Consider the following 17456-nt stretch of genomic DNA (forward strand, 5'->3'; position numbering starts at 1 on the left):
ACTGGAGAGACAGAGAAATCACCCCCTGAGGGGGATGGCCACACCACAATTCCTTCTCCTCTAGACTCCTCTTGGGATTTTGGACACAGACACACATGCCCAGCATGAGTTTTAAGTCACCTGGTTCAGGACTCTAACCATGGCAGGCCATGTGGGATCCAGGATTTTAACCATTACTCCTGATGGCCCCAAGAATTTCTAATAGTAATAGAAAGAGTCCCATGGATAGTTTAGAGCTGCTGTAAACGAATGAGAAGCTAAGCATCAAAAACTGTGTGTAAGCTACAAGTTACAAAATTTGATCATCTTTCTTGATACTAAAAGGTAATGTATTAGATTTTTTCTTCCATTTTATTGATTCATGAAATATCGTAATACTTTAAATAGCAAGTTCAGCTGATATATACATATCTATGAACACATGTCTGACTTTAGGCATAAAACTCATTGAGTAGAATGAACATACTGTAGGTAATGTATTAGATTTGTACTTGGGGCCAGTTCTATGTTTGGAAACATGAGTATTCATAGGCTTCTCACAATTGCACAAAGATGCACCTGGATATAAATAATCTGATAATTCTTTATACATGTAATGTTTATTCTTTGCTAGGCACAGTACTATATTATGGAATTATGAAATGAATAATATTCATTTCATGAAAGTTTCATATAAAAATCAACAAAACCCTGTTTTTTGAGAGGAAGTGGATGCATATGGAAGACTTACTGCTGAGTGAAGCAAGCCAGGCTATGAAGGAGAGGCATCGTATGTCCCCACTTAATATATACTGAGTGTCTGCCCTCTATGAATGAAACTAATTGACTAAATAATATAGAAACACAGTATGTAGATGTAAATGCCAGATACAGTGTGTAAGAGGAGGGTCTGTGGAAGGACATTTGGGGGAGAGACAGGGAGGCAAAGCATTAATGACACAAAGAGGTGTAGTATTTTTTTTTTAGAGGTTTTTGCTATAGGGCGCAGGTGCTCACCAGACAGAGAGAGACAGAGAGACAGAAAGTGAGAAATCACCCTCCAGGGGGGAATGGCCACACCATAATCCTTTCTGCTCCATTCTCCTCTTGGGATCTTGTGCACACACACACACACACACGCCCGGAGTGAATTTTAAGTCACTGGGTCCGGGACGCAAACTGTGGTCGACTACATGTGAGTCCAGTGACATAGCCATTATGCTAACTGCTGGTCCCCTACAAAGAGGTGTAGTATTATCTGTTGAAGATATTTTGTAGTTTTATCAACAGTACTAGGGAGAAATGTTCACCTGTTGAAATATCCATTTTTTAAGACAAATAATAATGTGATTGAATGTATGGAAGAAAATGAAATGCAAAAATAATTTCTAAAAATGTAAGGAATAAAATAAATAAATTAAAAAAATAATATTCATTCATCCCTCTCAAGAGATATATACATTTAGAAAACTAGTACAACCAGTGAGTTTCTAAACAAAGTGGCAAGAATAATGAAACACAGTCTATATTATTAAATAAAGAGGGGAAAGTTAGCTTAGCTTGATAGTGGTGGTGAGGTGATTATGGAAGACTTACTGATAATTACACCAAAATCTGAGTCTTGAAGGAAAAGTTGACTAAAAAAGAACTTGGACATACCTGAGTGAGTTGGCTTTTTAATCCAGAGATATCAGTATAAACACAGAGATAGGGATGTAAATTGGTCTCTAGCCACTATGGAGAACAATATGGAAGTTCCTCAAAGAACTACAAATATAATTACCACAAGACCTAGCTATTCCACTCCTGGGTATCTACTCAAAGGATAGGAGAATGCTAAGTTGGAAAAGTGCTTGCACATCTATGTTTATTGTGGCATTATTCACAATTGCTAAGACATGGAACCAACCCAAATGTCCACAAACAGATGAATGGATTGAAAAAGTGTGGCACATATGCTCCATGGAATACTATTCAGTCGTAACAAACCACAAGGCCTTGGCATTTTATAGGAAGTGGATGAATATGTTAGATTTATTGCTGAGTGAAGTGAGTCAGGCTATGAAACAGGGACATTGTATGTCTCCACTTAACATATACCGACTGTCTGCACTCTATGGTAGAGACTGAGAGATTAGAAGACATAAAAATATTGAAAATAGTTATGGACACTGGAGCCAGTGTGGAAGGAGGGTGGAGAGGGGAAGAGTGTAGCGAAGGTAAATAGGGAGGAAAATAGATAAGATATTTGAGGGACACATAAATTATTTATTACCTGCTGATGATTACATATATAGTATTCTCAATTGGACTCGTCTGAGGTATATTTCATGTTGGTTAAATTCTTTATACAAGCTAAATTATGTATAGCAATTGAATATATAAAACTAATAAAAAAGAAACTTCATACATGGATGACTATATACAACTTGTTTGTACAGTGGCTTTGAGTTTTATGAAGTCAGTGGTGGAAGAAGATGCAGAAAGATGGAAATAGAAAGTAAATTATGCAGCGTACTTTTCACTACATAATGGGAAGTATTAAAAAATGTGGAGATGATATGATCTGACTTTAATGGATAGAACATTCTAGTGTTGGAAATAGACTAGAGGAAGATTTGTTATAAAACTAGAAACAAGGAAACTAAGCAAAAAGGGAGTATTCACATCCAGGCAATGATAATAAGGACTAAATTTAGGTAGCAGAAATAGGGATGAAAATAAAGGGAAGAGAATGGAGAAATACTGAATTGTTCATAAATAGAATTAACATTCAACTGTGGAAGCCATTTGATTATCTACAGTAAAGAATAAATGAGAATGGTTTCTATCAAAACCACAGAAAATTTGAAACCTCACTTTAGTCAATAATTTCCACATCCATACATTTATCATAAAATATTGAAGAACAAAAAAAGTGACTACTATGAATTTCACCTTCTTTTTCTACCATATTACTGTTCTGTGGGTGAGTTACAGGCCCTAAAATAATGAATTAAAGAGTAGAAAGGAGAGGGAAAGAAAGGAGAAAAAAATCTATAATCTGAATTTCTCTTTTAACAGGAAAAAAATGTCTTTAGTTGAGTGAAATTCACTGATCTGTACTAATGCAAAGTAGCATATTAGACTCCAAAATGTATTTCAAGAGAATGAAAACATACTATATATTTTTCTTAGGGCCTAAGGAATACTGATGTAGTTCGAAATGGGAATTCAGTCATTGTATTTAAAAATAATTATATTTATTTTATTTCTTCTTGCCAAATTTACTAATTCTACAAAACAGAAACTAAATCGTCTTCATAAATTTTGGAGAAATCAGTATATTTTTGATATTTGGTATGCAAAATAGAGTATTATGTTTAGGAGTCATAATAACTTACATTTCTTTAGTAAGATAGTGGTTTAGACTAAAAAGAAAAATATGTTAAATATAATAAGATTCTTGGGACCAGCAAGTATCATGGTGGTTAAAGCACTTGACTCCCACATAGCCAACTGTGGTTCAAGTCTCAGATTTGGCACCTTGAAAATCTTACAAGACATGTGTGCATGTGTGCCCAAAATCCTGAGAGAAAGATGGAAGAGAAGGGATTGTAGTTATGGTCATTCTCCGTATGGTGTGATTTCTCACTTTCCCTCTCTCTGTTTCTCTCTGTGAGTCTCTGGAGAGTACATGAGTCCTATGGCAAAAAAAACATTAAATATACACACCCAGATGCATATATAACATAATATTCTTAAATTGACATATGAAAGCCTACTACAGATAATAAAGTTGGCTTCTAGCTTTTAGGAATCTACTCATACTGATTTCCTCTAACATTTCATAGACTCCTGAGGTCTACATTTATAATTGGTATCATATTTATTAACCTTCAAAAATTCCTAGACATAGTAGATACAAAATTAAATATATTATCAAACATACTATAAAATACTTGTATTCAGTAAACTTAGCATTTATTGCAATATAATAATGATTCCACTATTGCGAACTTTATTACTACTAATGTAATTATTTCAAGTACTATTACTACCATTACTACATCACTACTCCTGCTACTACTAGCTAGTTCTTATTAACTGTCTAGTATGAGTCAACCACTGTGGTTTTAGAGTTTTACACCTAATAACTAACATAATGATAGAGAACTACTCTGTTATACTTATTGATTTAGAGAAACTATCTACTTCATCTCTATACATCTCAGTACTGTATCCTAATCCACTACAATAGTTGAATACAATAAACACTTAAATTCTTTTCTAATTCCTTAAATATCTCATACTCAATACAAAAGTCACATAATGGAAAAGACAGGAAAATTGGTGTTATCGTAATAGAGTACTCTATACTGTCCAATTATATAGTAAGGATAGTGTATATCAAAAAGATCATAGAAAAATGTAGCTAAAGTATGAGTTTGCCTTGAAACAAAAAAACCCTGAAAATCATGCACTGGTTTTTCATAATATATATTTTCCATGAACTTTTTTGAATAGCCTATATATATAAAAAAAACACATGTGACTACTTACATAAATTTATACATAACTACAGTAAACTATGTTTATATATATGTGTTTTTAAAATTTTTTATGACTTTTATTTTCCTTTAAAGAAAGCAATGTTCCACAGTAAAACATTCTACCTAATTACCTTTTAGTTGCTAGTTAGTTGAATTAAGCACATGTATACATATATAACAATATTCTTTACCAATTAAATACTTAAAATCAGGGACCAACAGATGGCATAATGGTTATATCACTAGACTCCCACCCACATGGTTGACTGCGGTTCAAGTCTTAAACCAGATCCCGGGAGGAGAAGGGAGGAGAAGGGATTGCGGCGTGGCCATCCCCCCTGGGGGTGGGGGGAGGGCGTGATTTCTCGCTTTCTGTCTCTATGTCTGTCTCTGTCTGTCTGGCGAGCACACTCACCCTATAGCAAAAACCTCTCAAAAAAAAAAAAAATTCATGTCAGGTGCGTGTGCATGTGTGCCCAAGATACTGAGAGGAGAATAGAGAAGGCATGGCCATCCTTCCTGGGGGGTGATTTCTCGCTTTCTGTCTCTCTGTCTCTGTCTTTCTGGTGAGCACATGTGCCCTAGAGCAAAAACCTCTACAAAAAAAAAAAAAAAAAAAACCAAGAAGGACTGATGGCTGCAATAGACCAGACTAAAAATAGTGAAGGATGGGCATGTAGGTGACACCTCATGTGATCATTGGTCCTCAAGCTTTGAAACCTCTGTATGATATTGGGTACATTTCTTGACTTTTTAAGGATTTAGTTTCTTAATCTATAGAATGGAGATAATAGTCTTTTCCTTATCAGGTCGTTATAAGGCCTAAATATGATATATTCCCAACAAAATGCTCAGTAGTTTCATAATATATCATAGTTTTTATTGTTTATATAGTTTTAAATATAGTGTGTGGTGATATTATTTACTATATATGAAATCATAAATTTCAACTGAGTTAACATACAACTATTTTTGAACCAATAATTTAACTAGAAGCAAAATTTTGTCTTATCAAGAACATTATTAAGCATCAATTTGAATACATCTAGGTTTCTGATTTAAATAATTTTTATGCTTTATTTGAATAACAGTATATGTATAATAATAAAATACTTTTATTTTAATCTTATTGAGCATTTTTCATTAAAAAATAATAGAAACCATATATTTTTAGTGTTTTTGTTCCAAATATTCCATTTGGTTATGATCTTGGATCTCTGAATTTTTGTCTCAAGTGAACAGAAATTTATCTTGGTAACTGACTTTGTTCAAGTTGTTGAACATCATTTATATGAAAATTTCTTGGAAACTGACTCTCTTCAAGTTGTTGAACATCATTTATATGAAAAAATAGTGAAATGTGAGATGAACACAATTGAAACTCAAGTTAGCATCATATTCATTCAAAATGTTTTAATTACTTTGAATACCTTTAGTTTTTTCAAGGTTCTTGCCATAGGGCATGTGTGCTAGCAGGAAAGAGACAGAGATGGTAAAATGGAACGTGAGAAATCATTCCCAATAGGAGATGGCCATGCCACAATCCTTTCTACTCTATTCTCCTCCTGGAATTCTGGGCAAACATGTACACACACCCAGTGTGATTTTCAAGTCAGGTCCAGGACTTGAACTGCAGTCAACCATGTGGGAGTCTAGATACTTAACCACTGTGCTACCTGCTGGTCCTGCATTTAGTATTTTTAAATGTCACACAATTTATTATTTTGCTTAATGTTCCCTGATTAGTTTTTCTAGTGTCATAACATTAATAACGTAATTTTAAAAATCAGTTTAGGGAAAATGTGAGATCAATGTGCTGGGAACTTTGCTGTGAGCAAATAATATTGCTGGAGCTCAATAATCCTATTTAAAAAACTTTCACAGATTTCAAGGTTTCAGTATACAGAAACAATCATTCATTAGGGCAGTGAGTGTTCTAGTTGAAACCTAAAGCCTTAACAGCTGGAGTATAGCTGTTATGTTAGCTCTTCTTTAGCTTTCTGCTTTCCAGAGAAACACTGTTGTGGTGCGCTTTCCAAATGTGCTTATATAAACATTGCTGGAAGTTATTATCTCTAAAACGTTTACATATATAAAAAGAAGTAAAAATTTCCCACCTTCAGTTTCAAAGCCCATGTTTTGCAACTGGGTAGAAATTTTCAGGGATTTCTTTTTTCATTTTGAAATGTAAATAACAATAGCCTGAGAAATAAGAATATTTTAAATTATGAACTATTAAATACATTAGTGATAAAGTGCATGTAGTGAGTCAGGAGAAAACAATTCTCCATCCCCACTGGTACCACTATGCGAATGCATGTGTATTATAGAGTATACGTGTTGGATATGTAAAATAAAAAGAACTCAATTAAATAATTAAACCATAGTAAACAAGTCACACTTTGGATGAGCCCAATAAGAACTGGGATCAAAAGAAGCTAAAAACACATCAACAGATAGATTTTTAATATTGCTCTCTATTTCTATCTCTGGTTTATAATTAATCAAAATGATCAACCCTATTACATTGACCAAGCCATTTTGCAAACTACATTTTCAAATTACAGCTACCATGCAGAAGCGACTGAAGAAGGAGAAAAAAGCCAAGAGAAAACTGCAAGAAGCCTTGGAATTTGAATCAAAACGCCGGGAGCAAGTGGAGCAGGCACTTAAGCAAGCTACTACTAGTGACAGTGGCCTGAGAATGTTGAAAGGTAATGTCTGATTTGGACTTTCACACTCAAGGTAAACAAAGCAAAACCTGATTTGAAAGGGAGAAGGGAGGAAAGGAAAGAAGAAAGGGAGAGAGGAGGGAGGGAGAAATACTTTGTCTAGGAATAATTAAAAAATCAATTTGAAGCCAAATTCTTTAGGTCATGAATTAAACCAGTCAAAATAATCCCTGTTCTGGGAGATACAAATAGCCTGTGAATAACAGGAAATCCTGCTGACTTTTGCAGTAGAAGCAGTAACACTGATAACCTCTGTATACCTAAAATGTAAGTGCTTTAGGTCCATTCATGTTGATATTTGATGAACACTTATTTTGATCAGCTAGAGGATGCACTTTCTTTAACACAGATTGCTTCAGTGTTGAGGTGCTTAAGGACTGCTTGGCTGAAAAAGATGGCGTTAAGTAAATCTTTGGAGTTCCTGTAGGAAGTAGTTGTCACACCATAAAATCTCTTAACTGTATTTTTTATTTTATTTTTAATCCTGAAATTCCATAACATTGTTTTATCTCATTCACATACAATTTAAAATAAATATTCTGGTAAATAAACATACACACATAGAAACTACTTACATCACAATTACTAACTTTTAGAACTTATCTAAAGAGCATAATAGAAAAAATATTTGCCCCTAGAATCAATATCGCATAAAGACCACAAATCATAATATATATTTTGGTCTTCACTTGCACTTGCCATAAAGATAGTATAACTTATGGTACCAGCAGTTAGCATAATGGCTATGTCACTGGACACCCACGTAGTCGACCGTGGTTCAAGTCTCGGACCCAGTGGCTTAAACTCACGCCAGGCGTGTGTGCGTGCGTGCCCAGGATCCCAAGAGGAGAATGGAGGAGAAGGGATTGCGGTGTGGCCATCCCTCCCTGGGGGATGATTTCTCGCTTTCTATCTCTCTGTCTCTCTCTGTCTGTCTGACAAGCGCACGCACCCTATAGCAAAAACCTCTCCAAAAAAAAAAAAAAGATAATATAACTTATTGCATTTTGCAAATGGAAAATACACACTATAAAGATGAGATACTTCCACTTATGTAGCTGGGTCCATCATCTTTTTCTTCAATCAGAGAATATTAACCTGAAATTCATAGGAGATTTTATGAACAAATTATTTTTCAAAGATTTATTTTTAGGAAATAAAATGACCAAAGGAGTATTTATCATATATTTGGAAGTATAAACCCAATTGTAGAATTCAGCACCAGTTTATAATCCTCCCTTCTACTATTAAAAACAAATGATACCAGACCAGAAGTTGGCCTAATGGCTATGTCACTGGACTCCCATGTAGTCAACTGAGGTTCGAGTCCTGGACCTGGTGGCTTAAACTCACGCCGGTGCCCAAGATATAGAGAGGAGAGTGGAGGAGAAGGGATTGTGGCATGGCTACCCACTCTGGGGGGGGCGGTGATTTCTTGCTTTCTGTCTCTCTGTCTCTCTCTGTCTTTCTGGTGAGCATACGTGCTCTATAGCAAAAACTTTTCCAAAAAAAACCAAAAAACAAATGATACAAAAAAAAAAAAAACATAAAAACAAAAAACATGCCACCCAAGGTCTTATATTATCTATAGGATCAAAGTATTGACTTACTGGAGTTTTGTCTTTAAATGGGATCAAGAAACACAGAATTGTAGCTTATTCTTTAATATCACTTCTTTCAGACACTGGAATTCCAGATATTGAAATAGAAAACAATGGGACTCCTCATGATAGTGCTGCTATGCAAGGTATAGTAAATAGCATACTTCTTTCTACAACCGGGTAATATGTCACACCTATGGGTGGAGTGGGAATGGGCTCTTATACTGAATCATTTCATATAAGTAAATTAAATGATTTTGACTTTTCTTACTTTATGACACAGGAAGTAATTTGCAATGCATTTTTCTTTCAGGAAAAAAAAATACTTAGTATATCTTTGAAAACCTAATACCAGTACAGATACTTGTGGACTAATAGTTTTACATATACAACGTGAGCAAATTTCTTATGTTTAGTTATTAAAAGAATGTACATTTAGATTTTAGGCATTTCCTAAAAATGCATAAATACAAAGGTAATTTACTGCTCATAAGTGTACAATATATTTTTTAAATTCACTATTTTATTGCTTGTAAAAACCATAGGTATAATAATTATAACCTATCAGTATTTTAGAGGTGTTCTAGAGGACATTTTTAAATCAACCTTTTAATTTTAATTCTAATCTTAGAAAACACTTAAATATGGAAAAAAGAGCATGACTTGTAATTCATGATTCCAGAATTCCCATAAATACTTAGATTCTTTAACATATTTTGTTTTCAACTTAATAATAAGAGGCCAGCCAGGTGGTGTGACCATTAAGGCAGCTGGATACCACATCCAACTGTGTGCTTTGAATCCTGACCCCAGCGGCTTAAAAACACACAAGGCGTGTATGTGTGCATGCCCAAAATTCCAATAAGAGAATGGAGAGGAAGGGACTGTGGCATGGCCATCCTTGCTTTGTGGTGCTTTCTCATTTTTCCAGTCTCTCTCTGTCTCTCTTTCTCTGTCCACAAATGCACATTCACTATACTAAATTTAAAAAAAAAAAAAGGCAGTAAAAAAAGAGACCTAACAAATATAGAGTCTCACTGCAGTGCAAAAACACCTAAAAATGCAAGTTTTGACCACTGGAAATTTTCCAATGTGATCCTAATGCAGTTTTATAGCACTTTATATACAGCTTACATTTATTTTTACATTTACTTTGAAAAATGTTTCACTTTGATAAAACCAAAAAGGTATTTCCATGAGAAAAGTATTTCCTTACTTTGAAAATTTAAGACAATTAATATGTCCCTTGCTGGAGGTCTAACCAGTGCCTTTCTACTGTGCAAAATGACTTGATTTACAGTCATTTGGTCATGTCCAGGTATGGACATGACCAAAAGATTCGTTTGGTTTCACCCAAGAGTCATCATTTTATGTGACAGCTTCAGGAAAATTAAAAACTTCCATTACTGAAGTTTTATGAGTCATCTTTACATAACCATTAGCACCAGAGCTCATGGATCTTCTAATTCCTGATTCTGCTGCAGCTAGGTAGACCAAACTAATGCATTAACTTTGTTAGTGTGAAAGCGTGCACACTTAGCTCATTTAATGAAGCTTTTGCTGTTTGTTATCCCTTTTTGGCTTGCCTGCTTTCTTCTCTCAGCTTAAAGGCTGTGCTGTTTGAGCAAAGCCAATTTGAATAGCATTCAGTGTGTGTTCAACTAATTCACACAGCTAAATTCTGGGAAAAAGTTCCGCTACTTGGGGGCCTGATATTTGAAGTTGTCATCATATTATCAGGGCCATGGTAAGGATGAATACTTTGAAGCTTTTGATCCCTTCTGAATCGTGACACACAAATATAGACACAGTCTTTAAGGAGCATTGAGCTTGATTGTGCCACTGTTTTGAGTGGGATGTAAGTTCAGCTTTGGAACTAGAGGGGGCAAACCAAACACACCACTAGAAGATTTTACCTTTACTTTAAGCCTGTACCTCCAATTCATTGCTATTCATTTAATTTATATAATTATGCTTGTTCACAGTAAGCACCTTTACTAGCTATTGAGATTAAAAAAACACACACACATACACAAAAACAAAAAACACAAGCTTTTGAATTGCCCTAAACTTACTTTATTTCTAAACAACAGACAGAAAGTACTTGCTGGAGGTCTAACCAGTGCCTTTCTACTGTGCAAAATGACTTGATTTACAGTCATTTGGTCATGTCCAGGTATGGACATGACCAAAAGATTCGTTTGGTTTCACCCAAGAGTCATCATTTTATGTGACAGCTTCAGGAAAATTAAAAACTTCCATTACTGAAGTTTTATGAGTCATCTTTACATAACCATTAGCACCAGAGCTCATGGATCTTCTAATTCCTGATTCTGCTGCAGCTAGGTAGACCAAACTAATGCATTAACTTTGTTAGTGTGAAAGCGTGCACACTTAGCTCATTTAATGAAGCTTTTGCTGTTTGTTATCCCTTTTTGGCTTGCCTGCTTTCTTCTCTCAGCTTAAAGGCTGTGCTGTTTGAGCAAAGCCAATTTGAATAGCATTCAGTGTGTGTTCAACTAATTCACACAGCTAAATTCTGGGAAAAAGTTCCGCTACTTGGGGGCCTGATATTTGAAGTTGTCATCATATTATCAGGGCCATGGTAAGGATGAATACTTTGAAGCTTTTGATCCCTTCTGAATCGTGACACACAAATATAGACACAGTCTTTAAGGAGCATTGAGCTTGATTGTGCCACTGTTTTGAGTGGGATGTAAGTTCAGCTTTGGAACTAGAGGGGGCAAACCAAACACACCACTAGAAGATTTTACCTTTACTTTAAGCCTGTACCTCCAATTCATTGCTATTCATTTAATTTATATAATTATGCTTGTTCACAGGAAGCACCTTTACTAGCTATTGAGATTAAAAAAACACACACACATACACAAAAACAAAAAACACAAGCTTTTGAATTGCCCTAAACTTACTTTATTTCTAAACAACAGACAGAAAGTAGATTTACTCTTCATTTGACCCCCAATTTTTATTCTATGAAGCTTGCAAAGAGCCTTTGCATATTAACTTGTGCTTAGGAAAGAACACATTTAATATTTATTTTTACTGAGTACACCTTTAATAAGTTCAACTAGTTTTTGTGAAATAAACATGAGAGATTTAGATACACTGTTGAAAGGACTGAGATAGAACTTATTTTAAAGGAACAAAATGGACTTTTATTTTTTTTTCAATTTACAAGCCAAATTGTGTCATATTTATGCTTACTGTTGCTCATATATGATAAAATATGGATGGTTAAGAATTCTTTGAGTATTTGCTTTTTAGACTGTATTAAATAATATTTTAATATATATGATAAAAGTAGAAAAGTATATATTTTCCCTCTCTCAGCACAATATTTAAGTACTATAAATGATAAAGCTTCCATTACCACTTTATACAAAAACTCTAGTGAATGTCTTGTGTCAATACAACAGAGTAATTACAATTTAATGTCTAAAAGAAGTTTGTGTTTGTATGTAAAAATTATTTATTCCCTTTGCCAGAGAAATGGGCATTTGCAAATATCAGAACTAAAAATCTTAAATATAGTTCAACAAATCTATCAGGCCAGATAACTATCCCCCTAATATAATCATTTTGCCTATTATATGATATTCTCAGCACTAAAAAACGTACCTCAGAAAACGTAAAATGTTTGAAAAACATTAAATGCATACTTAATCCATTATTTTTCCATTGTTCCTATCAATTTTGCCAGTGTGTGTTATTAATTCTTTCCTCTTGTGACTTATTTTGATACTATTTTCATCTTTTCCACCTCCCTCAATAACTCATTTTTTAATTTGAAAGGTTATTTCCTACCATCGTTTGTGAGTGTCAATTCATGCATGCCAATACAATGCCAGTTCCAAAACTCATCTCCATCATAGCAAACAATTCCAGCTGTCAGTGAAGTCCTTTCTCTTCATATTGTCAATAGCTCTGCTGGATAGAAATCTATCCTTCAACTAGTGTGCTCCCTTTGAAATTCAATTAGTTCCACTGTGACATCTTCTTAAGAGAATTTAAAGAAGTCTTGGAAAAATGTTGTAGGCCACCCTTAGAAGCAGTAAAGTCATATACAGTTTTTAAAAATATAGTTTCCACGTGGAATTTAAAGGAGATAAACTGCTTATGTACCAGGATTCTTATATTTATGAAATTAAGTCTCTTCAATTTGTTTGTTTCATGTCTTGAATACTTTGAATGTTCAACAGACAAAATATCATGCATGGATGACCTTCCAATAATAGGAGATCTGTATCCCTTATATTTTAGCAATCTATCATTTAACTCTTCCTGAATTTTTGTATGTCATCAAACAATGAATACATACTCACTCTGATGGCAGTGTCCACTATCCCTGGAGGTGAAGCATTCGATGGAGCATACACTCTGATATAATCTCATCCAGATTGCTATAACTCAGTTGAGGGCCTGCAAGACAGCACATCAACCATCTTATCAACCAATCTCTTTTTCACATAAAATAAACATACCAGGTGTCATTAAGTGCACCTTCAGATCAATGATTTTTGCAAATGACATTCAAGTGCCATTTGCGTAGTGCATTTTTGCTGATAAAAGCAAATTAAATTAGCACAACTACAAGTGCGCTGATAAAAACTAAAACCGAACAGCAGTACCATTAGCTAACAAAGTAATATTTTCTCTTTACTGCATTCTGCCATTTAGTTATTATCCTATTGGAAATCTAATTATAATCCTTTTACTCCCTAGTCAAACTTCACAGTTTTTGCAAGCTTAGCACTGACAAGTGATTTCATTACATTTGATTGCCCGCGCCCAGATTGACTTAACTTCACTTGGAGACCTAAAAGCCCTCTCAGTTTCTCAGATTCCCTGTTTGCACATTACTGCAACAGCTCCTTTAATTAATTAGCATGAACAGCAGTAACATGAACTGCTGAACAGAAAATAACATCATTTTATGATCGCAGGGAGACTTCTCCTTTTGCATGTTTATACCTTAGTTAACTTTTGTATGACTATATTTCATTGTTAGGGACTACTGGTACCTTTGACAGTGCACACGTTTCAGAAATTTTAAAAAATTGACATCATCATCTTAATAATAATAGGTAAAACAAACAAAGAATATGAAGCTACTAAATTTTAGAAAGTTGACAACAGCCTTCATAAACTGACTTTCGAGTAATAAAAGAAAATAATAAAATAAAACTTTGGTGTAGATAGATAACATCATAAAGTACAAGGGCACAATGACACACTGTTCCTGTTTCTGCCTCTGCATTTTTTTTTTTGGCAGGGGGAGGGAGCAAAAAAGCCCAAAAAACTAGGATCTGCTTTTTGCAAGTGGAATGTCAATCTCTGTATAATATTTACATTTGCCTTTTTTCCTATGTTTGACAAAGTAACAAGATGCTCTATTATTGGGATATATTTTTCTTTCAAATTTTTCCATAAATATGATGGAGTCTTAAATAATTTTTCTTCCTTTTGCTACTGCCATGGTAGAAGTACTTGCTAAATCCAACCTACTTGCTAAAGTTAGCTGAAATTTGATGTAAAATTAAACCTACTAAACTTTCTTTTTTCCACTTGTAACATTTTTGTTCAGAAAACAATGAGAGTGGGAGCTTTTTCAGAATGCAGACTAAACATTCAAAGATACAACATTCCTGATCTCATCTATGCAATACCTAGTAAAAGTGCCAATGAAGATTTATAATCAAAATGACCATGTGTCTCTTGACTACCAAAGCAACCAACACAATTTTATTATCTATATTTCAAAAAACATAGCATTTTTACAGCATAATTTTATATAATTACATGGTAATATAGGACATTTAACATATATTTATAATAAAAAATGTGAATATACAAATTCTTGTCCATTCTCTCAAAATCAGTTTGAACAATGTTTTTCCTTCTTTGGTCCCTGAGATTCCCATATTAACTTTCCTCTTTGCTTCTTGCTTACTAACCCAGAGCAGCATTCCTCCAAAGAGCATGTGTTTCCATGCCAATATTTAGTAAAAGCAACTACCCTGGGCATCAGATTATCATTTTGAAAGAATAGTAAGGAAATAATAGTAAGAGAAATTATGCAATATTTCTTGCCATTTATGTTATATGAAAAGAAAAACGAAAATGAGAGCAGATGGAATTCCTCTGTAGGGTTTTCTGCTCATTTCCACCACAGTTTGCTCTTCATCTTTCTCTAAGGGTTCGACTGCTTTCTGTCCTAATCTCATCAACCATTAATTTCCCTCCCCTTGATGTTTTGTACTGTATTCGAAGATACAGACAGGTGCTCTAATGTTCCCATTGTAAGGTGGAAATGTTTGCTTGTAACGTGGAGATATATAGCAAGTCAGAGACTTACAGAGATCATAGAAAGTAGTTCTTCTTAAAGATTTCTTCTTAAATGCATCCTCTGAGAGTAAGAGCATTTTACTACACAGAGCAACTTTACTGCAACTGGCATCGTAGAGTGGGGAAAAGCTCTAGTACATACCCCACAGAGAAGGTTCCAGCATCTTTCTTTAAAGCAGTGGAATTGTGTGTGTGTGTGCGTGTGTGTGTGTGTGTGTGTTTCTTGTAAGTTTCATTAGCTGGCCTGATTCATTTTACTGTCTTCCTTAGGAAGTATTTGTGTCTTATTTTCTTCAGGATATTTATCTTGATTGATGATATCTCCCAGACTGTATTATACCTCTGCTGTGAAATACCTGTCAGTCCATAGCTCACATTATACTTCTAGTTCTTTCTTAGAAAGATGTGAAGCACTTATATTACTTAATCATTTAGGGTCATTTAAGGTTGTCATGGAGTGGACTGCAGCACTTTCTAGCATTGTTAACAATTATTTGGAGTGACTGAAAGGCCGTCACCCTAACTATGATGATAAAACAAAATCTCACATACATATATAAAATCTAAAACTTATCATTACAGCTTTGGCTCTCTTATATCATAAATGAAATTGTAGTGATAGCAAGATAGTGAACTTGGAAGCTAGAATAGGCTGTTCTGCTAGTCAGCATTTTGAATATTCAGAAGTAATTTAGTTATTATCAGGTCTTTTTTTCTTACTATAAACTGAAAAGGGTTATTTAACTTAACTCTGATTACTACTTTACCAGGTACATTATCCCCTATCTTCCTTACATTTACCATACAAAGTTTCAAGCTCAGGAATCTCCCTACACCACCTCAAATCCAGATGTACCTGAGAAATGTGCTAAAGGATGGTCTTTCTCTGATTAAAAGTTAAAATTATTTTACTTTCTTATTTGTGTTTTTTAAAATAAAACACACAGCATTTTCATAGAAGGCTGTAATCATATACCTTCATTGTCATAGCACCTTTAAAAAATTAGAATTATTATCTTGGTGCTATGTGAATGTGTGGTGGTTCTGTGCCAAGATGCTTGTTGCATTTGCAGTAAGGAAATCATGATCTAAAATTGGAATAGTGGGGAAATAAAAGGTAATACATAGTATATGTACAGCATGGTAAACTTTGTGCCATATTTAACATAAATATCTGCTAGCAGGATTATCCCTACGTACTAATTTGGAAAGGTATAATTTATAATATTTTTTTAAGAATGGAAAAAATCCAGGAGAAGTTAATGTTTATTGTGGGAACTAAAACACAGGAATCTTAACTCTCACACTCATTGCTCTCACTACATATCACTGTTAATCCCTGTTTGTAAGACTATTTCATAGTTATCTAGCTAGGATATTCAACAAAACTGTAGTATTGTCTTATTCTAAACAGTGTATGAGGGAGCAAACGAGGAGACTTCCTCATTGTATAGTTAAGTAACCAAGTTAATTTAAAACCAACTATAATTTAAATAAAAAAACACTCTTTAAATTTTATTTATTCGGAGAGAGAGAGAGAGAGAGAGAGAGAGAGAGAGAGAGAGAGAGAGATTGTACAAATACACAATCCCTGACAGGGTCTCAAAGTCATGGTCTACCCCCCAGCTTCAACCAGCTGGCTCATGGGCATATGCACACTTGGCAAACTTGGGGAGGTCTTCAGATGTGAATCAAAACCTTCCCATGTGGGCCAGCCTAAGAGAATGTCACCTTTTACTACTACATTAACTGTCCAGTCCCACCAAGTATAATTTAATAATCACTCTGCCTTGAAAGTTTGAAGAGATTGAGGTGGTATTTACAAAAATTAATCAAATATCATATATCTTTCTGTTTAAAACAGTGTAAAATGACTAAAACAGTAATAGAAACTTTTAAATTTGTGGATAACCCAGTCAGAACTAGATTTAAATTTACTACTACATTAACTGTCCAGTCCCACCAAGTATAATTTAATAATCACTCTGCCTTGAAAGTTTGAAGAGATTGAGGTGGTATTTACAAAAATTAATCAAATATCATATATCTTTCTGTTTAAAACAGTGTAAAATGACTAAAACAGTAATAGAAACTTTTAAATTTGTGGATAACCCAGTCAGAACTAGATTTAAATAGATCTTCAGTTATCTAATTTTAAGTAAAATAATCACATAGCAATAAATTTTGAAAATTAAAGTGAATTAAAGAAAAATATCTTTATACTTTTATTTAGATACCATTGT

General features: G+C 34.1%; 1 protein-coding gene across 1 annotated transcript in view; it reads left to right on the top strand.

The window, feature by feature from the left end:
• The window catches only part of DACH2 (dachshund family transcription factor 2), a 193017-nt gene that overhangs the window by 167175 nt on the left and 8386 nt on the right, over positions 1–17456 (top strand). Inside the window, exons 10-11 of the mRNA XM_027767685.1 lie at positions 7079–7225; positions 8925–8990. Of these exons, the coding sequence (XP_027623486.1) occupies positions 7079–7225; positions 8925–8990 (213 nt within the window). The remainder of the gene's footprint in view (positions 1–7078; positions 7226–8924; positions 8991–17456) is intronic.

This window comes from Tupaia chinensis, unplaced genomic scaffold, assembly GCF_000334495.1.
Source record: "Tupaia chinensis unplaced genomic scaffold, TupChi_1.0 Scaffold144426_1, whole genome shotgun sequence".
In the NCBI taxonomy this organism is placed as follows: Eukaryota; Metazoa; Chordata; class Mammalia; order Scandentia; family Tupaiidae; genus Tupaia; species Tupaia belangeri.